This window comes from Colossoma macropomum, unplaced genomic scaffold, assembly GCF_904425465.1.
Source record: "Colossoma macropomum unplaced genomic scaffold, Colossoma_macropomum, whole genome shotgun sequence".
NCBI lineage: Eukaryota > Metazoa > Chordata > Actinopteri > Characiformes > Serrasalmidae > Colossoma > Colossoma macropomum.
The window spans coordinates 40,341,792-40,368,721 of record NW_023494793.1 but is presented as its reverse complement, the minus strand read 5'-3'; the positions used below and the strand labels follow the sequence as shown (position 1 = coordinate 40,368,721).

General features: G+C 41.2%; 1 protein-coding gene across 1 annotated transcript in view; it reads right to left on the bottom strand.

Moving 5' to 3' along the window:
- Positions 1 to 26,930, bottom strand: part of trabd2b (TraB domain containing 2B) — a 135,773-nt gene that overhangs the window by 27,299 nt on the left and 81,544 nt on the right. Inside the window, exons 3-4 of the mRNA XM_036579541.1 lie at positions 12,507 to 12,659; positions 6,377 to 6,551 (exon numbers count right to left, since the gene is read on the bottom strand). Of these exons, the coding sequence (XP_036435434.1) occupies positions 6,377 to 6,551; positions 12,507 to 12,659 (328 nt within the window). The remainder of the gene's footprint in view (positions 1 to 6,376; positions 6,552 to 12,506; positions 12,660 to 26,930) is intronic.

The window sequence follows — 26,930 nt, the reverse complement described above, 5'->3', positions numbered from 1 at the left end:
GCAGTCAGGTGAGAAGAGTGTGTGAGTTGGGGGTGGGAATATTTCCCATTGAGTCTGGGAACATGTACCGTGGGGATTATTGTAGAAGTGGAACACACTGTTGGGTGGTTGTGTTCGGAGTGGGGGGTTTAGCTAAGATGGATGGCCTGCCCAAACCACTTTACACACACGTCATATAGTTTAATCACCCCCGGAAAAAGTTGCGGAACAGTCCAGGTAACTCTGGAACGGCTGCGTTGGCGTAATTCTTTCTTTTTTTTCTGTTGCCCCTCTTTTTTAGCATATTTTGACCTGGTTCTTGGAGAACGGGCAATTCAAGGCAATAGTGAACTGATCAGAGCCCAAACAGACCACAGGGCAGTGCACATATTACACTACTATTCAAAAGCTTGTTTTCAATAATATAAACCCAAATTAGTTGCAGACAAATGTATAAAATCATTTCAATATGCTAGTCCTGTGCAACATTACGCTCTTCAAATAATTTGTAGCTGTAAAAAAAGACCTTTTATACGTGTCCAGTGATGAACAGCACTGTAGAAAGCTATAGAGAATGAAGTCAAATATAATTAACATGCAAATACCCTGTATTTTAAAGGTGTTCAAATATCTAGGTAGAATTCATAATTAAAAAATATAATGAATAGACAATGACAGCTGGGATAGGCTCCAGCACCCCACCGCGACCCAGTAGGATAAGCGGTTTAGATGATGTATGTATGTATGTATGAATAGACAATTACAGCGTATGCACATTCGCAAAAATAGCAGTGAATTAGCATCAACTCATCGACAGTGAGTCAAGGTTTGGTCAGGTTTGAATATCAATTCTCAAAAACTGGTAGAGCTTCAAATTTTCAAGTTTATTCAAATTTCAAAATGTTCAAATTTTCTGTTCAGGTTTTTTTGTAGCCCTTGATGGATTATGGCCTGGATTCACACTTGTTTTAGTTAACAGGGCGAGTAATTTTGATGTGGTTTATCAGTGATCTGACGATTACTGTATTAGTTACTAGGTAACTTAACATTGTCATTAACCATGTAACAATCAAGACTGTTAAGAAATCTTTTTTTTGGTTATTGGTGGATCAAAATTTGGCTACAGTCAGTTCAGACAGAATTTTATTGGACTACAGTCGGGTTCAGGCAGAATTTTATTGGACTACAGTCAGTTCAGGCAGAATTTTATTGGGCTAAAGTTGGGTTCAGACAGAATTTTATTGGGCTAAAGTCAGTTCAGACAGAATTTTATTGAGCTACAGTCGGTTCAGACAGAATTTTATTGGACTACAGTAAGTTCAGACAGAATTTTATTGGGCTACAGTCGGTTCAGACAGAATTTTATTGGGCTACAGTCAGTTCAGACAGAATTTTATTGGCCTACAGTCGAGTTCAGACAGAATTTTATTGGGCTACAGTCGGTTCAGACAGAATTTTATTGGGCTACAGTCGGGTTCAGGCAGAATTTTATTGAGCTACAGTCGGTTCAGACAGAATTTTATTGGGCTATAGTCGGTTCGGGTTTACAGTCGTTCACAGAATTTTATTGGCCTACGGTCGGGTTCAGGCAGAATTTTATTGGCCTACGGTCGGGTTCAGGCAGAATTTCATTGGCCTACGGTCGGGTTCAGGCAGAATTTCATTGGGCTACGGTCGGGTTCAGGCAGAATTTTATTGGGCCTACAGTCTTCTTCTAAAAAACACTCTTGTATTATATTTGGCTTCATTTCAAAATTTCAGGGTGGATTAAACCTCTAATTTGATTTAGAGTAGAAAGACCTAATCTCACACAGCCTAACACTGAATGACAACATCTTAAGCAGAAGCTCTGTAGGGGTTATATGGCAGGGGAGCAGTGCAGACAGACAGGAGGACAGGGGGATAAAAGCAGGAAGACAGAGAATGTGTTGGTTCCTGCATGTATGTCCTGCGAGGTATGTGTAGAGAGACAGACAGACTCCGAATCCTCAGCTGAGCCGGGTCTGTGATACATCTCTCACACTCACTCACACTCTCTCTCTCATCCCCTTCTAGATTCCTCTCTCTTTGTTTCTGTCTCGCTCTCTCACTCACTCTTTAAGTCATTCTCTCTATGCATATAAATACAGTTGTATGCAAATGTTTGAACACCCCTGATCAAATTTTTTTTTAATAGTTTAACACTTTACAGAGGACACACTTAAATATGGCATTTTTTACAGCACAATTTCTATTTATTTGCTGAGTTTAACATTTTGGGAAAAAAAATAATGCACAGAATATAACGTGACATGACTTTTGTACAAGTTACATTTGATGTGTTCTTTTACTAATATGTTAAATTTAGTAAACAAACAGTAATTTTGCATTAAAATGTGCTGAAGTGTCTTTATCTATCTCTCACATTTGGAAATATTAGGCAAAGAAATCCATAAAATGTAGCCTGTGCAAAAATTATGGCACATTATGTTTTATGTATTTTTCCCCAATATATTAAACTCAACAAATAAATAGAAACTCTGAACTAAAATGTGCAGAAAATGTTTAAAGAGTTTAGTCATGTTTTTAATTTCTATTCTCCCCCCAACTTTTTAAATTATCTCTTGTTCTCAGTTGTAAAGCACTTTGAATGACCGCAGTGTAAGAAAGGTGCTACACAAATAAACTTGCTTTGCTTTTTATATATATATATATATATATATGTGTGTGTGTGTGTGTGTGTGTGTGTGTGTGTGTGTGTGTGTGTGTAGGTATATTGCTGCTGTCTGAACAAAACATTGTATTTCCATTTTTATCGTTTTTCAGTTTTTGACATAATTTGACAATACCTGTTGCTCTTTATATTGTGTGTAAATTTCATGAAGAATGGACCAAAAGAAACGGCCCAAAATGACTTGGAAAAAATTCTGGTTCCATTGACTTACATTAAAAGTAAAGTAGGTTTTTTCCTTTTCCTGCAAAGTTACCATTTTAGAGATGCAAGGTTTTCTTCCTATAACAGCTATATATATATATATATATATATACACACAACGCACAGACACGCACCTTACTCTCTGTCTCTCACTCCATCTCTCTCTGTTCTCAGCACTCCCCATCACACTACATTCTGTCTGCATATGAACCCCGATACCCACCCTTACACAGACACACACACACACACACACACACACACACACACACCTCTCTACTGATGAGTGGCCTAACGGTGACCTCACTGTAGAAAGAAAAATGTTGTGCATGCTGATCAGTTAATCAGTTATTCTAGTGATTTGAAGCAGAGTAACAACATAATGGACTCATTACACTGTTTAAACCTCCAGTGACAGCACACCTGGATAACACACAGGAAAACAGACACACACACACAGCATTGTCCACTAAAGAGGAGAACAGTAATAAGAAACAGCACAGAACAGGAACCAGCTGATCAGTACTAATTACACAGTGCATTGCTCACATACAGTCACACTGCTGATACCCTGCAGGACCTGCTTCGCTACTCAGGAAGCACTGGCTCCATTAGTGAGGAATGCTAATGGATGCAAACAGCTTGTGTTCTTTCCATTTGTGTGTCTGTACTGTGTGTGTTCTGTACAGTGACTCCCTTGCTCCTAAATGTATAATCAGCTAATAGTTAATAATATGTTAATCCAAAGCTTTCTGTCTGATTACCACTGCTACGATAATGCTAAGTTCAGTTAGCTATGGGATTCAGTTTCTATAGGTGTCAGGTAAGCACCAAGCTAACGGTGGTGTACATTGACTTTCCCACACTGAGTTTAATACCACAGCCGTAGCATAAACACTGACTTTTGAAGCTTGTGAGACATGCAAGTAATATAATTTTAATTATTTTAGCTTTTTTAATTAATTCTTTAGTAAATACTTATAGTAAAACATTGAAGCCTAACTGTGAGTATTATTAAAGCAGCCTGTTATCTTTTGAAAGCTATTTCTATTTTTGAAAACCTAAATCTTAAAAAATAAACCGATTTTTGTCAGCATTTTTGACTCTTTAAAATATATTTTATCTTTCATTTCCTAATGTCTCTGCATAATATAATATTATGAAAGAAAGGTATCATTGATTCCAGTAATGTACTGCTGTCAATGTGTAGTCTTACGAATATACAGTTTTATACTGAATTGCATTTAAAAGTACAGTAGAGTATGTGCACAAATAGAGTAAAGTACTGTACTGTAAGTGCTGTAAATAATGATTATAGTGACTACTAGTAAACAAGCTTTACCAAACATTTGTAAAATTATCAATTAGTCCCATTCTCATTATTGATTGCCTTACAGTTCTGTGCCTTTTGTTTGTTTGCTTGTTTGTTTTGTTGGTTGTCTTGTTGATTGTTGTGCGCTGCCTTTCTGGCCAGGAGTAACGTGCAAAAATAGATTTTAATCTTAGCATAACTACCCTGGTTAAAGACAGGTTAAAGAAATGTTAATAAAATGTCAAAATTAAAAAATGCATTGAAATGTTTTAAATTTGAAATGTTTGCATTTTCATGTCATTTATTTGCATTACATTCAGTGTACCTGCCTCAGTGAGACACTGTAGCACCAGCTCAGTTTTTATTAAAATACGTCAATTCAGAACAGATCATTTCTTTTACAGTGACATTATTTTTGGGTACATGTGAAAGGTTGAACTTTTAGGATAGGTAGTATTTTGTAATTAATTGTGTAATGATAATTGTGTAATTAAGGTTTTTAGGCATAAACAGTTGATCAATACACTCTTTAAAAGGATGGTTCTTCAAGGGTTCTTTAGTACAGAGGACACTCAAAGAACCCTTTAAAGGTTCTTTGCATCATAAAAGTGTTCTTCAGATGATGGAGAATGTGCTGTAGATGGTGTACATAGACCCTTTTTGAAAAGGGTTCTGTTTAATAAAATAACCCTTTTGGGTGCTATATAGTTTTTCAAAAAGGTTCTATATAGAACCATGTACAACACATTCTGAAGAACCCTTTCATGATGCAAAGAACTCTTTAACAATGCAAAGGGTTCTTTGAGTGTTCATGGTTCTACATAGAACATTTCTATTTACTAAAGAACCCTTGAGGAACCAAGTCATGGTACTCGATGACAGTAATGGACAAATAGAAGCTCGGCAAGCTAACAACATTAAAACAGTGGTAACCGTGGTGAACTTTCTGCTTAGCCTATCAGTCAGACTCCTAAAAACCTCAGTTACATGACAAAAACTACCACTGATCTATCATTGAGTGTGTTTACAAGCACTTAATAATCTGATAACTGCAGAAAATCTGATTTTGTCAAAAATTAGATCAGCGCGTTTACATGCGCTTGAGTAATAAGATAATGTGAAACTCCAGGTCTATATGAGTCAGACAGTAATCGGATTTATGCTTTGCAACCAGCCAATAAACTCACAGAATAAGACGTGATGTAAATGTAACATAAAACTCAAACTTCACAACCCAGCTTTTTTTTTTTAATTGCGTCACTTTACCTGAAAATATGAACATACATCATCTAGAAGATGAAGAATATTTAAATCCCTCATTTCGTCAAGAATGTAGTTGATTTCAGTGTCGCTCCAAAAGTGTTTTGCTGTGTCTCGCGGCAACACTGCTCGCTTATTTCCGGTACCGCAGTCTGTTTTCGCACATGTGCAGACTGAGAAATCCGAAAGAAATCAGAGTAAGAGTTCACATGCACTGAGAAATCTGATTACTGAGCTAAAATCCAGCTCCCTTTATCGAGTGTCTGAATCGTATTTCTAGACCTTACTCCAATGTAAGAAATCAGTGTGCTGTTTACACGACCATTTGAATAATCAGATAACTGCAGAAATCCGATTAGGATTGCATCATTGAGTTCATGTAAACACTCAGTGTGACATTTCACATGTAAATATTATTGAAATACTCTAAATTTATGTATTTGGACAAAACTAGAGTTGTGTGCTGAGCCGAGTTGCCAGCATTCTGTAAAGCTTGTCCAACCTCGTGACAGCAGTCACAAAAGAATGCATTTGTGGGCGAAGCAAGGACAGGTCAGTTAGTAGGCCCCTCCGGAGATGATGTGGGAGTTAGAGCCCTGCCAAAGTCACAGCAGAAGAAACACTAAAATACGCAGAGTGTACTCCAGGAGCGGAAATGGACATCCCTGCACAACATTGTGCAGCTAACGGAGCCATAGGGGCCAGTGGATTGCGATGTGGACAGGAGTAGATTGGTACGTGGCAAGGAGTCAGGAGTGGATTGGTATGCAGCCGGGAGCTGTGAGTGGATTAGGATGAGGCCTGAAGCCGTTAGCAGACTAGGATGTGGCTGGGAACTGTGAATGGACTGAGACATGACCAGGAACCATGAGTGAATTGGGACACAGCCAGTAGCACACTTGATTGGGACCCACCTGCACCAAAGGCGAAGAAGAAGCTCTGGGACGGGCTGGTCTGCAGCAGGGCGGAGACACGGCGGGCCATTCGCTCATTCCGCTTATAGATCAACTCCTGCCGGAGATAACTGTCAATCTGCTGTGCCGTGGAGCGCTCATGATCCAGCAGGGAACTGTTGATGAAATGAGGGAGCTGGGTGGGGGGGGTTAAGAGAATGAGGGAGCAAGGATGGGAAAAACAGAGAAAATGTAAACATGCAGTGGCATTCTACCAAATGTCCATTCAAAATTTTAGAATCACTTTTCAGTAACATACAACTGGTTTGGTTGCAGATCATTTTTAACATGATGCTAATATGATGCCGGGGCTGTGATTATTCCTTAATGATCAAATCTGTAGTGCGGCTCCGGAGCATGTGGCCCTTTTACTGTCCTGTTGCGGCTCCACAGCAGAATTAGATTTTGTGGGATAAAAATAAAATAATCCTCCTTTACAGTAAAATAAAGCTCTGCTGATCGTTCAACACAGTTTAACAATAAATGGTCTTAAATGCTGGAGTTAATGTAGAACAGGTGATTAACCGTTTAACCCTAAATGTTGACGCGTGGAGTGCAGACTGATGGTCACGATAGCAATGCAGACAACAATCTCATATAGCTAGTCGCTAATGTAAAGGTAAAGAGAGAGATTTAGGACAAACATCGATAATTTGGAGATGAATGGACTCATTTGTGTTTATAATCGCTCCAGCTGGTTTCCTGATACGTTTAATCTGCAACGAGAAACTGACAAACACTAAAAAGTTACGAGGCTGAAGTCAGTTTCTCATTCGCCAGATTCTCGTTTGAATTTTCCGATTCCACATTAATGATGTGGCAGTTACATTCTGTCGCCTCAGCCACCATTTAAAGTGGAACAGGAAAATTCAAACAACAAGCTGGTGAATTAGAAGCAACTTCAGCCTCGTAAAAAATCAATCAAAGAGACGTTTTACAAGAAACTGTTCTACTTTGGAAAAAGTTTCCTGCTGGAGATGTGAGAAAAGTGGCTATAGCTGAGCTAAAGCTTAAAGCAGAGCAAAGTAAGTCTGCATTTTTTATCCTATACTAGTACATCAGCACATACTGAGACATATTTACAGCCAATATGGTAAAATGGACATAAAATATTGCAGCTCCCAAGATGGTTTCTTAACCACGTTTCAAAATGGCTCTTCTTAACATTTGGGTTTCCGTCCCTCTGGTCTAGTGTCTAGCTCACGGTATTTGATCAGTACAGTGTAGTACATACGCATAAGTTATTATTGTACAAAAAATGTCAAAACCTGACTCCATACTTTTGACCAGTAACGTGCAAAGGTCAGAGACCACTGTTCATTTATTTCACTTGGTTGATCATTTTCTGAAGTAATCAAACACATTCAGTGATGTTGAGGTCTGGACTCTGGGGTGGTCAGTCCATTGTTCAGCTTCTTTGTTTGATGTGTCCGTCTCCTTTTCTCAGTGAGGTTCTTCTTGACAGCTACACATCCTTTCAGACCCACAGCGCTGAGTCGTCTTCTCACAGTGGAAGGATGGACAGAAACGCCTGTGGATGTTTTCAGATCTGAAGCAGCTTGATTTTGATTTTGATCCCAAATGAGTAGCTTGTATTTAATGGCAGTTTTGACTGGAAGTGAAATAATTGAAAGTGGTCTCTGCACAGCACTGTACATCTGACTTTAAGTGAAAAGGACACTTCAAGAACCTCCTTCCTGATTCTGTCGATAACTGTTTTGAATTGAATTGAAAAAGAGGAAGAGAGAGAGAGAGAGAGAGAGAGAGAGACTTAAAAGGGAAGCAGTGTGCATCTCTGGGATGCATTAATGTGGTGCTGTGTGTGTTTATCTGAGAGATTCCTGACAGAGCTGTGTATTATCACAATAAAACTACGCTGGGTACACTGGGAGCCGAGAGCTCTGTGTGCATGTGTGACAGATGAGCTGCTATAGTCCGGTTAGCGTCCAAACATCCTCATCCTTCCTCTCTCCCTCTCTCTCTCTCTCTCCCTCTCTCTCCCTCTTTCTCCCTCTCTCACCCCCCCTCTCTCCCTCTCTCTTTCTCTCTCCCTCTCTCCCTCTTTCTCCCTCTCTCATCCCCCCTCTCTCTCCCTCTCCCTCTCTCCCTCTCCCTCTCTCCCTCTTTCTCCCTCTCTCATCCCCCCTCTCTCTCCCTTTCCCTCTCTCTCTCTCTCCCTCTCTCCCTCTTTCTCCCTCTCTCACCCCCCCTCTCTCTCCCTCTCTCTTTCTCTCTCCCTGTCTCCCTCTTTCTCCCTCTCTCATCCCCCTCTCTCTCTCTCTCCCTCTCTCTCTCTCCCTCTCCCTCTCTCTCTCTCTCCCTCTCTCCCTCTTTCTCCCTCTCTCATCCCCCCTCTCTCTCTCTCCCTCTCTCCCTCTTTCTCCCTTTCTCACCCCCCCTCTCTCCCTCTCTCTCTCTCTCCCTCTTACTCCCTCTCTCATCCCCCCTCTCTCTCTCCCTCTCTCTCTCTCTCTCTCTCTTCCTCTCTCTCTCTTTCTCCCTCTCTCCCTCTCTCTCTTTCTCCCTCTCTCATCCCCCCTCTCTCTCCCTCTCCCTCTCTCTCTCTCTCTCTCTCTCTCTCTCTCTCCCTCTCTCTCTCCCCCCCCCCCCCCTCTCTCAGACCTTGGTGCCTGACACACATGATATAAAAGCATTTCACTGATATTGTGCAGATCCACTTTTTTCATCCAGGACAAACACACACACGCTGATGTCTTTACTGCGGTTTCCTGTCTTGTCTTAGAATGACGAATCAACTCAGCACAGTCATTGTTATAATTTCCCTAATCTCTGCCTTTAACACTCGCTTAACTCCACTCTCTCCTCACTCACCTGTCTGAGCGCTTTAAGTCCTGTTCACACTGATTTCCGAAGCTGTCTTTAACACTGAGTCCGAGACTGATGGACTGTGATGCTGTGTATGAGCTTTAATTGGAGCCAGCTCGATTCTCTGCATTGTACGAGTGCATTAAAAGTCAGGCTGACTAATCAGAGCTTCGTTGTCATAGCTGCAGTCCAAACAAGAGCATCACGGCAGCGGCGGAACAGCTCATCATGCTTGTGGTGGACCACAGAGGTTATATGAGAGACTATAAAAATGCAAAGGTTAAAGAAAATATACGGAGGGCTGCAGCTGACAGACTGTAGAATGACAAATGCCTTAGTACAACACAGTGACTGTTTGTAGCTGTTTATTTGTCTGTTTTGGGGCATTCAGGTCTGATTGTGGCCAGCTTTGTTTGTAGAACGGGGTGTACTCAGTGTGTTTGCCTTCTAGTTCAAAGGGGAGCTCCACCGATTTTGCAAAATTACTCAATCATTCAATGTTTTAGATGTGAACAAAATCATTCAGACTGGTTTAGTGTGAAATGCGTCTTTCTAGAGAAGTTTACAGAGTCGGAATTGTTCACAATTATAGTACCAGGAACCAGATGTCATTATGTCTACACTAACAATATCACCATTTTATCAGCTGTCCAAAATGACCAATGGACTTTCATACGTCTAAGATTTTGTATGTCATGCCGATAATGGTAAAATACTGCTAAATTTTAAAAAAATATGTTTTTTTCCATACAATGCCCTGCATGTACCTCTGCTCTGAATGCATTTTGTGTTGTTTGGGTTGCCAGTGTTGCATCACACAGTGTCAGCAAAGGCAGTCATGTTTAGGGAAAGGTTTGTTTGCTGAAATATCATGTAAAAATTCTCTCTCTCTCTCTCTCTCTCTCTCTCTCTCTCTCTCTCTCTCTCTCTCTCTCTCACTTAATGGTTTGTTCTGAGTGTCAGAAGCCTTTTCCAGTTACCAGAGGCTAGCCTGGATCTGAGGCCTAAATGCAGAGTGACTGAGAGTGAGAGAGATAGAGAGAGAGGGACGGGAGCTGGACTGCACACTGATCTCTCAGATATGTTATCTCTACAAGAGCCATTAGCTGAACTGTGTTTGACCCTCTCAGGAAATATGGAACGACAAACAACAGAAACAGAAATTTACTCCGCCTTCCTACTTCTTGTATTGCTCTCGCTCTCTCTCTCTCTCTCTCTCTCTCTCTCTCTCTCTCTCTGTCTGTCTTTGAATCTGTGTGTGTGTTTGCCTGGTATTGAAAAGGCATTAAAGGGGAATTCCACTGATTTTTTTTTTTTAATCTGCATAATTCAACAGTTGAGATGTACACAAAGTGTATTAGAGTGGTGCGAAATGGTTCATTGCAAAGAAATTTACAGACTCTTACTTCTTTACATTGGTGGTGATAGGAACCAGGGGTCACTCTGTTTACAACACAAATATAGTCAGTAGTGAACCTACACAAGTCTTCTGAGTTTTTATATGTAGTGTTGATAATGATAAAATAGTGATAGATCTGAAAAAATATATATTTTTGGGGGACTACTTTGCCTTAGAACGTCCTGCATGTACCTCTCCACCATGAATAGATTCTATAAAAATATGTAATTCTCCTTTAAACAGTCACTGTGTGTGTGTGTGTGTGTGTGTGTGTGTGTGTGTGTGTGTGTGTGTGTGTGTGTGTATCAGTGACGGTTGATGGTGGGAGTGTGAGGGAGTTCAGCATTACAGCTCATCCATCCTGCAGCTTATACACCAGCCTTCCTCACACACAACACACTCACACTCAGTACTGTGTTTCTCTGTGTGTGGCGACTCACACAGGCTCAGTAAATAATACAAAACATACAACCTTCAGCCCCAAACACTGTTTCAAAGCAGGGACATCACCCAGCCCAGGCTTCCAGAGCTACAGCCCTGAATTTTTCAACCAGTGCTGAACCTTAAAACGTTAACAGGTCCCACTTTACATCTCAGCTCTCCTTTGCACATCATCTGTGGGTTCATCAAGGGGCACATTCACCCACTCCTCCAGCTATAGGCTATAACATTACAAGAGAGAGAGAGTGCAAAAGAGTGTGTGCAGAAGTAAGTGAGAGAGAATGACACAGAGAGAAAGCGTGAGTGGATGAAATTCCTGTAAAAAAGAAATATATTACATAAAAATATTACACAAAAATCACTCATTATAAAAGAAGCCTGAACTAATGTTGTAGGTGACACACACACACACACACACACACACGCACACACACACACACACACACACACACACACACACACACACACACACACTGAACTGACTCTGTGTGTTTTTCCTTTCTTTCCTTTGCCGAGTTGAACAGCTGCCCATCCTGTGCGTTCTGATGCTGCTGCCTCTTCTGCTTCTCCAAGGTCATTTCTGCCTTGATCGGGTGCCACTGCTCGCCGTGCAAACCTCACCCTCACAACCTGACCCCACTGATGCTGATGCTGCTGCTGCATGAGCTAAACTAATCAAATTAATCGTTTGCTCCACCTTTTTCCCTGTTGTTCTATAATACTTTATACTAACAATGTTTACTATCCGGTGTCGACCAGAGGAGGATGGGTTCCCCTTCTGAGTCTTGGTTCCTCTCAAGGTTTCTTCCTGTTTCTCTTGGGGAGTTTTTCCTTGCCACTGTCGCCACTGGCGACGCTCATGGAGGCTTGGACTCAGATTTCTTTTTGTAATGCTGATTTCCTTGTAAAGCTGCTTTGTGACAACACCTGTTGTAAAAAGCGTTATATAAATAAACTTTACTTACTTACTAATTAAGGAGTCGAAATACAAGTAATGCTCCATCCACGCTACAAGCAAGCTAACACTCCTGCGCAATGAAAAGATGTAAGCCTACAATTAAACTTTAACACTGTTACATATTTACACCAACACCAGCTACTCAGACTGTGCTTTAATACACTAAAGCAGCTTCACGGCCACATTTATAAAGGTAAAGTGCAGAACAGTCACAGGTTTCTATTGTGTGTTGGTTGTCTTGGTTCCGCCCATTCTGTATCAATGGTTCCACCTGTGTGCAGTTTGTTAGCCTCCTCAACAGGGTTTTTATCTTGTTTCTGGTTTATGTAGCTCTTATGTTTCTCTCTCTGTTTTGACTGTTTCCTTGTGTCTCACAGTTTTCATGTTGTCTTTTAAACAGAGCTGTTCATCTCGTGCCTACATTCGGCCTCAGCGCCTCTGTCTGAGACGCCGGTGTGGGTTTGTACCTGTGAGGTGTCGTGGTTGAAGATGATGGAGCTCAGGTCTCCACAGTTGTAGTGAGTGATCAGGTCCTCAGTGCTGAATGGACTCTGGCCCTGCATGCTGCCCTCTCGCACTCCTTCATGCTGCCGCAGCGTCTGATTCAGAGCAAAGAGCACCTACAGAGAGAGAGAGAGAGAGAGAGAGAGAGAGAGATAGAGAGAATGGTTAAGAACCAGACACTGAAGCGATTTGTTTGCGTTAAACTATGCACACCAGATGTGATTTTTTTTAGAACGTCACCATGAAAACAACAAACAAACAGACTGAATGTCTTCAAATGCATAAAGATATTTTTTACACCATTTGTCCTTTGTGGACCATTCTACCAAATAAGAACTGTGGTCCCACTGTTAAAAAAAATAAATAAACATTGGGGGGGGCTCCCAAGTGGTGTATCTGTCTTAGCATTGGCCCTATCATCAGGAGGTTGCAAGCTCTATTCCCAGTAATGCTACAGTCATCTGTGGCCAGGAGTCCAAGAGAGCACAACTGACCTCACTCTCGCTGGGTAGGCACTCAGCGCGATGCCAGCCAATGCAGGCATCTGTTAGTAACATATAAGAACTGGCAGTTGGTGCTTTCCTGCGAGTGCGTTCTGCTGTCCAATGATCTTGCATTAGCAGCAGTTTGAAAAGATGCAGTAGTGCTACACAGGTCTCGGAGGAAGCTGTGCTAGCCTTCCCCCTCCTAGCGCTAGTGGTATCATGTGACTGGGGGAGTCCTATCTAGTGGAATTGGACACAACTAAATTGGGGGAAAAAATTGTCACTACCAGCACAGAAAATTATTTTAATAAAATAAACCTAATTAAGATCTGGTGTCATTCATGGGCTGACAACAGCCAAAACCATGCTGGACGAGTGACTAGAGAGAAGGCATCCTTGATTTTCATTGGTCAACTGTGACGTATGGCACACTTTTGTTGACACTTTTTTAACTTAAAGCTACACTGTGTAAGTTTTGGTGATTTGGAGACCTCTCTGGTGGAAAAGTGTAATTGCATGCAACATGCAGAAGAACATGGGTTGTGCTTTGGACCCCATGTGTCTTCTGAGTTATCTACTACTGTCATCATATCTTCATCGCTATAATATTGATTTTGCGTTTGAGACCTAAACAACAAGCTCAGCCTTCTTTCTGAGCCTGTGTGCGATCTTAATGCATAAAGACATCTGACGTGGTCTGAAAGAAATCTGTGAAATCTGACCCGATGCCTCTGACTAATAATTTTTAATATCTTGGCCCACTAATGCTGGACCCACCTGATGTGTGCAGTCATATTTATGTATACTGAGTATTTTACAACAGCATGGAACAAAATCAGAGTTTAGATTTAGAACTGTCCATTTTTCCACTTCATAAACTTCTTTTTTACTGTTTCTGCGGTTATAAAAATATTGTAGAAAGAAAAGGAAGAGATGGAGAAACAGGGCGAGAGGTCTTTCTCTTCATAGTCCCAACTGTGAGAAATTTACAGCTCCCATTAAAATAAAAAGTAAACCCTCTTTAGAGAGAATTTATGGCGTCTAGCAGCTAACCCTAACAACCCGGTCACACTGCAGCTGCTGGGGTTAACACGCTCCGGCAACCTGCCCACTTCATCGCTGCGGCGCACGTGATTGGCTGACCATCCCAGCCACAGCTGTCAGTCATCGTTAAGCATTTTGAAATGAGAGCTGGTTGGAAGCGGTGTTGGGGCCGCCGTGGTGGATTCGATTTCACACCGTCGTCCGTTCTGTCAGCTCACTCGGTCAAGCCCTATCATGTGCGGTCAGTTGATTTGTGTACTTGATTATGCCTCTGTATTCTGGCTGAGGTCTTGGTCCAAGCCTGCCCTCTCACAGTAATTGCCTGCATGATTTACAGAGAGGGGGTGTGAGGGAAACGACCCAGCAGTCCAGGAGAACGGTGAAACTAGCAAACTGATTTCATTTGTGTGAATGTTCAAAGCCTCCAGCATTGGCCTTTGGCCCCAGAGTGGAGCCGGAGGCCAGCTATCCACCGATTTTTCTGGGTAGCAACAAGTTCAAGTGGCTTTATTGTCATTTCAGCTACATACAAGTACACAGTGAAACTAAACAACAGAGTGCAGAACAATACAATACACAGACAATACAGCGCAATAAATATGAAAGACTAAATATAAAACAGGACACAGGCAGTACACAGTACTGAGAATATGTGGAGTTGTGCAAAGGAGGATGACATATTAGCAGATTAGCAGATAGCCTAGCATTTGAGCATAGCAGTCAGTGAGGTAGCAGCCAGAACAGCAATGTAATCCAGCATTTAGTTGATACAGTATTTCTAGAAGTCAATATTGTAAAATAAGTCACATTTCCAAAGTGCAGGAAGTCAGATATATAAGTTATATCAAGTGAAATACAGTAATTATGTTTTTTAAAACTAGTTACATTTACTCAAGTACACGTACTTAGTAAAATATGAGTGGATTTGTACTCTTTTGAGTATTTTTCCATCATAATACTTTTACTCAAGCATATTAGTGAATAAAGGAATCTACTTCTTACTCAGTTCCATTTTTGCCATTGATTTTTATTTACTAATTCCTTTTGTGTGTCATTTCATTCTGTTCTGTTGGTGACAACATCTGTGCTGCTTTGTGATTGGTCACATCTCTTATTTTAAAACTCAAACATTTTAATTTAGGCCAAAAGAAATGACGAAGAGGAGAATAAAGTCAGTCTTCACTTCTTTGCTGACAGATGCTGGAAGTTCCACTGCAGTTCTCTAAGTTACTCAGTATATAAGTGCATTAAGATTTTGGACTTTTGCACACAGCTGCTTTTGTAGTCATCCTTATTTGGTAACACTGTACTGTAGGGTACTGTTCATAAGGCTACCTGACACCTTCATAAGCTTATCATGACAACCTACATAAATGTTTAGAAATGCTTATTCCAACAGGCGTCATCAGACATAAAGGCTACTTTAGCCAACTTTGATCAAAATTGGCACAAGTAACCTTTATAGCGAATAAAAATAATACAAAATTACACAACTGCATAAAAGATGACCTATACAAATGTGGCCTAATTAAAAGTTACTAAACATTTTATATTTTGTTATTTTCTTCCCAATTTGTTAAACTCAGCAAATGAATTGAAATTGTCGATAAAAATTAGCTGAAAAGTATCATATCTAAGTGTGTTCTCTGCAGAGGATCAACAAAACAAGTCACCAGGGGTGAGCAAACTTTTTGTGACTGTACCTGCAGAATCAGGAAATGAATAATACCACTGTTATGGTTCCCCTGTTCAGGTTCCGCCCCTTTCTCTCTCTTCCGCAGTCTCGCCTAATTTTTGCCTCTGTAGCTCCTCCCCTTTGCTGTGGTCCTGACCAATGCGGTGTTTAGTTTGTACTCTCTCATACACACTGAAAAATGGGTTCTTCAGTAAAGAAAATGGTTCTGTATAGAAAAACCTTTTCCATGATAAGTGTTCGTTGCATTGTGAATAGGTTCTTCAGATTGATGTAGAATGTGCTGTAGGTGGTTCTAAATAGAACCTTTTCAAAAAGGGTTTCCAAAAAGTGTTCTTCTAATGCAACAAGCATGACATTGTAACAATAGAAGAACCCTTTTGGTGCTATACAGAACCATTTCACCATGCAAACAACCATTTAAGCATGAAATGGTTCTATATAGGTTTGTTTCTATATATGGTTTTAAATCCCTTTACTAAAGAACCCTTGAAACCCTTGAGTGTGGCCTGTTAATATCACCTATGATAAAAAGCCCTTTGACCACCAGACGAGGACTAGATTGAGATTGAGAACCTCCACTAATAAAGGACTTTATGTGGATGTATGTCCTAAACCATGTGACCCTCAGCAGCCGAGGACACCGACCTCCAATCTGACTTCACTATCAGGTACAGCTTAAAGAGAATTACTACTATTGGCTTACGTATGAGAACAAAGGATTTGTTGTGGGAATGTGTTTGTGTGTGCATGTTAGGGATAAGGGGCAATTATTTGTTTTATTAGATGTATTTGAGGGAATCAATTTCCAGCCCACTGCTCTGCAGAGCTCTGTCCCACAGCCAAACCGGTAATCCCCAAATGGGTCTCGTTCAAACCTGCTGGAGAATGAGAGAACTTCTCCCTCCTGTTCTCTCTCTTCAAGTTTCTCTCCCACCCTCGACTTGCCCCCTAAACCCCTCCCGCACGTCCTGGCTCTGCTGCCATTCCTCTATTAGATGCTTATTTCAATCTTGTGTGTTGTTTTATTGTCCTCATTCTTCTTCTCGCCGTGTGATGCTGGGCTGTTGGCTGCATCAGTACAGATGTGCGTTTGCTCAGAATGGAGGGCTTATCCCAGGTGGCATCCTGCCATGCTATGCCCCCCGAACAGAGAGCTCTTAACCCTTTCAGCAATCACTCAAGGCATCAGTTGGATAGTTATATACTGATTTGTAAATCCGTAACACATATTTATACACAGAGGCAAAAATGAGCCCAAGGCGTCATTAATAGTTGGGTTTATGTATCAAATACGAAGAATCTCAAATAGTTTCTTACTCAACCTGCAGTGCCTTTCATAGTTTATGATATAGTGGCTTTTGGCTTCAGCCTATTGGCTCTACCAGCAGCAAACTGTGACTTTTAGTGACTAGTAGATGGTTAAACTGATGTGTAAGGCCTTCTATTCAGCTCCTGAAGGCCTAATCAATAGAAAAGCCCACTAAGCTGTATCTACTTAAAGCAGCATTATGTGAGAATTGGTATTTTTGCTCTTGGGCTCCCCCTACAGTTGCAGAGCGCATTTCACGTTTTACACCACTGTTGTAAATACAGATCGTACTTTGAGCCCTCCCACATGTGCATTTGTTGACCAGTTGAAGGGTATACAATCTGACCCAGAGGCATATGAATGATACAGATTACACATGCGATTTTGGTTGTTTCTATGTGTAAATTTTGGAAATTGAGAGTGTAAAATGTAGCATCCATATGCCTATGTGTGGCTCAGCACAACACCAAGAGAAAAGAAATCACCATGTCAACTTACAAGGTAGAGTAATATTATAGGGTTTTATTACAGGAGGTTGCAAACTTTCAAGGCCTATTTGGTGTGAGATAAATTTGTTTCTTCACATGCGAGCCTGAAACAGGACTGAGGTTAGACGAATTTTGGCTTCCAGAAAAACTACAAAACTCTGTGAGACAGGGATGACACAGATAAAGATACAGCCTACATCACAATCTTTCATAAATAACATTGGCAGGGATGCACAGATGTCGGATTTTCGCTGTGAGACTGTCCTGCATGATTTTATCTTTTTTAGCTCTCGCCAACGAGTAAAAGCCAGACAGAGATTTAGGCCCAATCCCATTTCACCCCTTGCCCCTATCACTTAGCCCTAGGGGTAGGGTGTCCCGATTTTTGTTGAGATAGAGGGGTAGGGCAAAGTGTTAGAATGAGAAGCTGGCAAATATCTGACTTCAGCTTCATATCACTGAAGAATTAGAGGTGGGTGATAGTAAGTAATTGTCATCCCCCTCTTTGAAGGCATACGATGCCCTAAATGTAACTAAAGCCCAGCAGTGAGGAGCTGAACTTTACCCTCCTCTGCTTTCACTGCAGACTGGTAGGGTCACCTACAGAGCAGCTCTAGTAGCTGTTAATGAAGTAATGCTCTTTTATTTGATAATTTCATAGAGATTTCAACCACTACCCCTTGTAACTTCTTTCTAATAGGCAAAGTACACTTGAAAACAAGAGGTAGGGCGAAAAAGAAGAAATGGGATTGGGCCTTACTCTTGTTTTCTTGCTCGGTCACTCTCTCTTTTACTCTTCCTCACTTATTCTGGCAAGTTTTTGATCTCTTTGCAGCATCTGCCACAATGTCCATGCTGGGGGTAGTGAGTTTGCTTGTTATAGCTAGCTGAAGCCGTTGTTGTTGGTGTGTGACCTGATGTTGTGGAGCATTACACCGTTGTTTGTAAGAGATCTATTCCGCTTCTCTAAAGTTACATAGTGCTATAGCAGGCGTTCCTGACCCAGACGGTCAATGACAGAGATGTCATTCTCCCTATTATAGGTTAAAGTACCATCAAAATGATTCTGAAGCGGTTATTTTAAGGTAAAGGGTTACATAGTTCTGCTTGAAATAGCACGAAGGTAAAAATCTTACTGGACAGTTTCCTGTCTGGCGTTACAAGATCTTAACTCTTATTTACAATAAAATAAGACTATTACTGCAATACTTGCAGAGCTCAACTACAACAAGCATGATGATTCTATTCAAAACAAATTTTGGACACCACTGTTCTGTCCTACATTTATTCAGTTAAATTCTTTTTCACACTGAGCGTTCGAGTTTATTCTAAAATGTAACCAATACTATCCACTACAATAATCTCATGCAGGGAGGAACCCGTCAGCTTCATCTGGCCGACGTTTTTAAGGGTGCGTGAGAGCACACGTTGCAGAAAGAAAACCTAATTTCTCAAACGGGATGCCAAGTAGCTGAAGTAAAGTGCCGCGGTGGGCGCTGCCCTGTCAAGGCTGGTAATCTGGCAACATCCCCAAAACACCCCGCCTCTGTAGTGCTGCCAGAAAATGCGGGAGTTTCTCCAAACATGGCAACCTCAACTTCAAGCACAGTGTATATGAGAAAAATGGAGGTGGGGCGGGTGGGGGGGGGGTGGAGAGAGGGATGAAAAGAGAGGTAGGAGGTCATGGAGAGAAGGATGAGAGAGAACAGAAGAGGAGGAGGAAGAAGAGAGGAAACCAGAAAGTGGATAGAGTTGTTGTGGTGTTAAAGTATGAAAACTGTCTGTCTCTCTCTCTGTAAGTGTGTGTGAGTGTGTGTGTGTGTGTTTGTGTGTGTGTCTGGGAACCCACGTAGTGCGATTAAACCCAGAACACACAGCCTGCATCCAAACCTGCACACTGCATCCAAAATCTCATTAGAGAACGAAGAACAGGAACACAGAGAGAGAGAGAGAGAGAGAGAGAAAGAGACAGAGGGAGTGGGGGGGTAAGAAGAGCAATGAAGAAGGTAAAACTACAAAGACACAGGGGATCGATAGTAATATAGGGATCCGTCAACACGTGCACAGGTGGCCGAACGTTTTCCAGCATTTTTTTTTCTTTTTAACTTTCATACTTTGAAAATGCAGCCCAAAGTGCTTCATGATACAACATAAAAACAACAGTGGAGGAAGAGAAAAACGATCATCAAAAATAAAATAAACAAATAATACAGAGCAGGAAAAGGGGATATATTAATAAATACAATTAAAAATTACATTATAAAAGTATAAATTAAAAGAGAAAAAAATACAATAAAAATACAACTAAAAAGAAAATAAAAGTAATAGTAATATTCCAGTAAAAACAAAGGAAAACAATAAAACACTACTTAAATGCTAAAGTAAAGAAATATGTTGACTCATTATGCCCCACTAAACCTGCCACTTTCATTCAAGCTGCTATAGTTGCAGACTGGAAAATACAACTGAAGTGAAACAAAGCTCTGTGGGTGCTGCTGCTGTTTACTGCATGATCCTGGTGTAAAGAGCTAATACTGTACTGGTTTTCCTTAGCTGTCCATGTGTGTGCTGGATGGCTGGCTACTTTGTTTGTTGTCAAGGCTCAGTTAACTGACAAAGCAAAAAACTACTGGGTTGATCAGGAGGATTTCTTTTTGAACTGTCCAATTAACTAATTCTTGTTAGTTTATTTTCCATTAACCTGGTATCACTGATCCAAAATCAGTCCATTGAAATTATGTTGTTTGATACCTGATTGGCATTTTGATTGGCTGTTTAATGAACAGGTGTGTGCGCTCCGCTGTAAGTACATTGGCGCAGTATGGCTGCTGCTTTATATTGGTTTTTCATTCGTTTTGTATTATTTTGGTGTATGTTTTGATGTTTTCCTGCTGGCTGAGTTTGTCATAATATTCACAGAGATGGCAACAGAGGGAGATTTTCCATCTGTGGCTCAGAGGCTTCTTGGCCTGGCCATTTGGGTAACGCTACATCACAGCTATGATGTGGCCTGGACTGGCTATCGCGGCCACAAGGCTGACTGGTGACTTGATCGACATGACATCACAGCCTGGGCTGCTTGATTGATGCTGCACTGCAGCTGTGGGGCTGCCTGGACCGGTAGTGTTCAGCTGCATGAGCAGCACTAAACTGCAGCTACTAGGCCTCTCATTCCGGCTGCCTAAGCATCACTACATAGCAGCTACGTTGCTGCCTGGGCCGGCCACTTGGGTGACACTGTACTGCAGCTATGAGGCTGCCTGGAATGGACTGGTGGTGTTCAGCTGTTGGAAAACGCTACCCCTTCATAGCTACGGACATTCTTGGCCTTCGAGGCTTCCCAGGCCGGCCTTCTGTGTGATGCACTGTAGTTGCGGTGTGAGACTTTCCCTCATGGCTAAGGACTCTTCTCAGGCTTTCTAGGTGACTTTGTACCATGGTCAGTGAAATCCCCCCCACTAACTGTGGGAACTGTGGAGTGTGTGTGTGTGTGTGTGTGTGTGTGTGTGTGTGTGTTCTGTGTTATGTATTGTTGATTATGTATTTTGATACTTTCTGATTCTATGCATCCTTAAGCATGGGAAAGGCACTATATAAATACAACTGATGATGATGATGATGATGATGATGATGAAATGTTTCACGAATTTGAGACGGTTCCTTCTATTTGAAACGAGTTCCAAGTGAGTTGCAGGATGCATTAGACTGTGAAACCCAAGTGCAATTTAGTTTCACGTAAATTTCAAGCAGATAAAGTTGTATGGAGGTTTCACTGTATAAAGCCAGCCTATTAGACTGTATGTGGGCCCACTCTTCAGCTCACATCTCTGCTCCTCTTTGGCACTGGTACTATACAGCACCTGCCACTGAAACCCTGCTGTGCTCTGATCTCTGCTGTCTCCATGCCGTCAGTGCTGTGTTACCTTGCAGATTAAAGTAGAGAGAGAAAGAGAGACAGAAAGAGAAAAAAACAAAGCAAACGAAAGCAGCCTGTGGTCTGCGGGTGCATGTGCTGACCCAGCTGGAAACCATCTCATCTCTTTTGGAGTGGTCAGGGGCATCATGGGAAGTGCGCGGGCGGGCACAGGTGCAGCAGCAGGGCGGCAGGGCCGACAGCGGCTCACCCATACAGTCACACAATGAGGGCGGAGATTACCTACAGTCAAATGAGTCTTCAGAGCACCCGCCCTACCACCCAACTGGCCCACAGCCCCCACACTGTGGGGCGCAATAAACAGGTTTCGCTCTGATCCGCAGTGATTTGGAGTAGAGCTCCAGCATTTTACAGGCTTCAAATACTCCCTGGTATTTCCAAACAAATACTCAAATACATACATACATACATACATCATCTAAACGCGGTTGGGTGCTGGAGCCTATCCCAGCTGTCATTGGGCGGAAGGCAGGATACACCCTGGACAGGTCACTAGTCCATCGCAGGAATACTCAAATATTTGTTCTTAATATTACCCTAAAAACATTTCATAATGAACCATAATTTTAATCAAAATATTCCTCTTTTCGATCTGTAACAAATTGTAACCATGGATGTTCTGAAGATAGAGACAGATGTGCTGTAGCAATGAGTCTGACTGGATTTTTCACATACCTAGATTTGTTTACTTCGATGAAGACAAGGGTTGGCAACCCAAATGTTAAGAAGAGCCATTTTGTCCTTTCAACAAAAATCATACGTGCTGTGCTAGTATAGGCTAAAAATATATATGATATAAACAAAATTGCACACTTACTTTGCTCTACTTTAAGCTTTAGCTCAGCTATAGCCGCTTTTCTCGCATCTCTAGCAGGAAACTTTTCCTCAAAAGTGGAACAGTTTCTTGTAAAATGTCTCTCAATGTTTGACTTTTAACAAGGCTGAAGTCGCTTCTCATTCCCCAGTTTCTTGTTCAAATTTTCCCGTTCCACCTTAAATGTTGCCTGAGGCACCAGAATGTAACTGTGGCACCATTTAAGGTGGAACAGAAAAAAAAAATTCAAACACCAAGCTGGTGAACGAGAAACTGACTTCAGCCTTGTGACTTTGTAGTGTTTGTCAGTTTCTCGTTGCAGATTAAACATATCAGGAAACCAGCTGGAGTGATTATAAACACAAATAAGTCCATTCAACTCCAAATTATCAATGTTCATCTTAAATCTTTCTCTTTGCTGTTTCTTTAGCTACTAGCAAGGCGAGCTTGTTGTCTGCATTGCTATGGTGACCAGCAGTCTGTGCACCAACCTTCAGGGTTAAAGGGTGAATTAGCAGTTCTACATTAACTCCAGAGTTTAAGACCATTTACTGTTAAACTGTGTTGAACGATCAGCAGAGCTTTATTTTACTGTAAAGGAGGATTATTTTATTTTTACCTACAAATCTAATCCTGCTGTGGAGCCACATGTTGTTGACCCCTGGTTTAAGACATAAATCTTTCAAAATCATTGTCTAGCAATATGTGTTCATAGTCATTTTAGCTGGTTTATTGAATGGAAAGCCTAGTTCACATGGCATTGCTAAGTTAGTAGTCCAAATTCAAGTTCTATCATGAGTGAAATAACTTAAGAAAGTGAACATAAATCTTGTTCAGAACTGACAACTCGGAGGGTCATTTTAACACTTTGGGATCCACGAACGTGCTCGCACATCAAATTTGATTTTTCTATATCTGTTTCTCTACCTTTGTACTAATACAGCACAGAAATACGCTTCAAATGTTTCCTGAATCTGTAGAGTCGGCCTTTCCATTCCATCTCACCATGAGATCATACGTGACTCACATCCGGAGTTATGAGCCTATGAAGGGGGCTGAGATACACATCATCTGCCTCTCAGTGTGTTAGACTGGTGGATTCATGTGTCCGTCTACATTTAGTGTGAAACTGACCAATGGACACCAAAGGAAATAACTAAGGACTGACTATCACGCCAGAAACCCTTCATTCTTCATTCAGTCCACATCGGAGACTCATGTGAAATGGCGTGCAGAGAGTTTACAGCTGCTGAAGTTGCTGCAGCGGTTTTGGAAAGTAGTGATGAAAATAACAGAGCATTTTGACACATATGAGTATCGTGTTATATGAAGAGGCTTTAAAGGAGAATTTAAGAAGATATGCACAAATTGAGAAAATGACCTCAGACCCCAGAGGGTTAATGTTTCATGCATCATGCATACATCATATAGAAGTGTGGCAGTTTACATCTTACAAGCTAAACCAATTAGTTAGCATGCTATCTCTGTGTCCATCTCAGTGGCTAAAAGATTCAGTCATTCAGTGTCCAGCCTTTAGGTAACGTTACCGGGGTATGACACGATGTTTCTACAGCCTGATATCACGTCAATTGTTAAATAATTACCAGTTTTGCTTTGTGACTGTTGAGTTTTTTTGATGAAAGTTTAATATAATAATGCTACTTAATTCATTTAACATGTATTTACAAGTTGCTATTTTCAGGAAACCCTCGGCTGCACGGATGTAACTATGTGGTGTAAATGCTAAAGGAATTTTGATATCTTTATGAATTTTGCCATTTTTTGACCAAAGAAATTACATGACTACTGATACATTTTTTTCATGTACAGACTATAAAAAGTGTTGGCTTTTCAGAGATTTAGACCTGAAAATGCAGGAACTGCAAGAATTGTGATGGTCATTGATTCTGTTGTGTATTACTGTGAATAAATATATGATTAGCATATATTTTTAATGATTTTTTTAGCATCTTGGATCAGGCCAGGGTCAAGAGTTACTGATATTGAGTACTTTCAGTTTGAATTATTATCAGCTTTTTATGATACTTGAAAACAATAAAAACTGAAAGCTCAACATTATTGTATGTTTAGTAATTATTACTTTGTCTGCTTTGTTAGTTTCAATGATGTTGAATTGGAACACAGCCTGTTGTTGACTAACAACAGGTTTTCAGGGTTAAAACAGTCAGAAAAAAAGCTTCTGAGTTGTACGAATTATAGTGAGATTAACAAAAGACAAAGCTTCTGAATACTAAATGAGGAAATAAATACCAGCATGAATGGATATGCAAGTATGTGAATTATTCAGGCCAGCCATAATTTGGAGAGAAATACTATTGATGGCTCACACCTGGATTTGATTGCATTCAGTGAGGTCAGGTACTGATGTTGGATGGTCAGTTCTGGATCACCAAGTCATCCCAAAGGTACTGGATGGAGCTCCATCACTCCAGAGAAAGCAGTTACACTGCTCCACAGCCCAAAGCTGGGGGGCTTTATACCCCTCTAGCCTACACTTGGCATTGAGTATGGTGAGCTTAGGCTTGTGAGGCTGCTCCAGAGTGTCCTATTCTAGCGGTCAATGCTTGGCTATGAAGATTACTCAATCTATTTGTCAGTTTGTCAGTCTGTCTATGTGTCTATCTATCACTCTCTCTGTCAGTCTCTCTCTCTCTCTCTCTCTCTCTTTGCTCTCTGCATGTATGCTGTCAGTGAGCTGATGCCCTGTGTGTGTTAGTTTGGGTTTCTCAAAACATTTCCATATGATCAGCGCTGCCGTCCTCAATCTCCTGTAATCCTCCAGCACAGTGCGCTGCTGCTCCTCCAGGGACGGCCGGAGATTCGATACGAAAGGAGCTCCAGCTCCTCAGAGTTCAAAGCCCAAACTCAATGAGACCGTGGCTACCCTGCTGTCTCCAGGAACATTTCAGACTGCCTCTGCATCTCGTAATTTTCCTTCCTCTTCTGGTAACCCTGTAACGCATCATGTACTGTACAGCCATCGCCGAAATGAGAAAAAACGCAGAGCAATGGGTTTTTCCAACTTTGGGCAATTGCCAAATATTTTTACAGGCCCTCGGTGTCCCATGTGTAGATTTGCTTAGATAAAGGTAAGTTTGCGACTCATGGATTCTGATGGTGTTTGGCCAGTGTTTAAAGACCATTTTATTCCTTACCCGAAATGTACTGGACCAGCCAAGACATGTTTGGTGTCTGGAGTTTTCTTCCTCCGTTCCTTTTTGGGCAAAGAGGCTACTGTTCGCTCATAAACAAGAGGGTTCTTCAAGGGTTCTTTAGTGAAGGCAAATGGTTTAAATAGAATGATAAACACTCAAAACATGTAGAACATGTTCTCCATCAATCTGAAGAACCATTTCACCATGGAAGGGACCCTTTAAGCATGCAAATGGTTCATGGTTCTATCTAGAGTCAGTGAGTGCGTTTACATGCACTTAATGATCCGATTACTGCAGAAAATCAGATGTTGTCTGTAATCTAATCAACACATGTACATGCACTTGAGTAATCAGATAATGTGAAACTCTGGGTCTACATGAGTCAGACAGTAATCGGATTTCTCCTTTACAACCAGCCAATAAACTCACAGAAGAAGACGTGATGAAAGCGTAATGTAAAACACAAACTTCGTGCCGCGGCTTTTTTTAAAATAACGCGCCACTTTATCTTAAAATATGAACATACGTCATCTAGAAGATGAATATTTAAATATTTCATTGCCATCTTGCAGCAGCGCTTTTTGCTTATTTCCGGTATCTCCGTCTGTTTTCGCACATGTGCAGACTGAGAAATCCGAAAGAAATCAGAGTAAGAGTTCACATGCACTGAGAAATCTGATTACTAAACTAAACTCCAGCTCTCTTTTTCGGATTTCTTAATCAGATTTCTAGACTTACTCCGATCTAAGAAATCAGAGTGTGCTGTTTACGTGACCATTTGAATAATCAGATAACTGCAGAAATCCAATTATGATTGGATTATTAAGTGCATCTAAACGCACTTACTGTGTTCACTGAAGAGCCCTTGAAGAACCATCTTTTTAAGAGAGTAGCTTACAGAGTTTTCACATGCTTCCTCTGAGTCACCGCATCTTTTCAAACTCAGCGTTTTGGACAGCTCAGTACACTTGGAGGAGAATCCTGACTCCAGTTCTCTTACTTCAGTTACAGATGCCTGTGTTGGCTAGCAGTGCTGAGTGATGGGTGGAGAGGAAGGCCCATCCTACCCACCCAGAGAGAAAGGACAGTTATGCTTTCTTGGACTCCTGAACAGGCCTGTGTTCTTTTTGTGGTTTTTTAAAACCGAGTGCGTTTACATGCACTCAATAATCCGATCATAATCAGATTTCTGCAGTTACCTCATTATTCAGATGGTCATGTAAACAGCACACTCTGATTTCTTAGATCGGAGTAAGGTCTAGAAATCCGATTAAGAAATCTGAGAAAGAGAGCTGGATTTTAGCTCAGTAATCAGATTTCTCAGCGCATGTGAACTCTTACTCTGATTTCTTTCGGATTTCTCAGTCTGTGCATGTGCAAAACAGATGGCGGTACCGGAAATAAGCGAGCAGCATTGCTGCGAGATGCTGCAAAACACTTC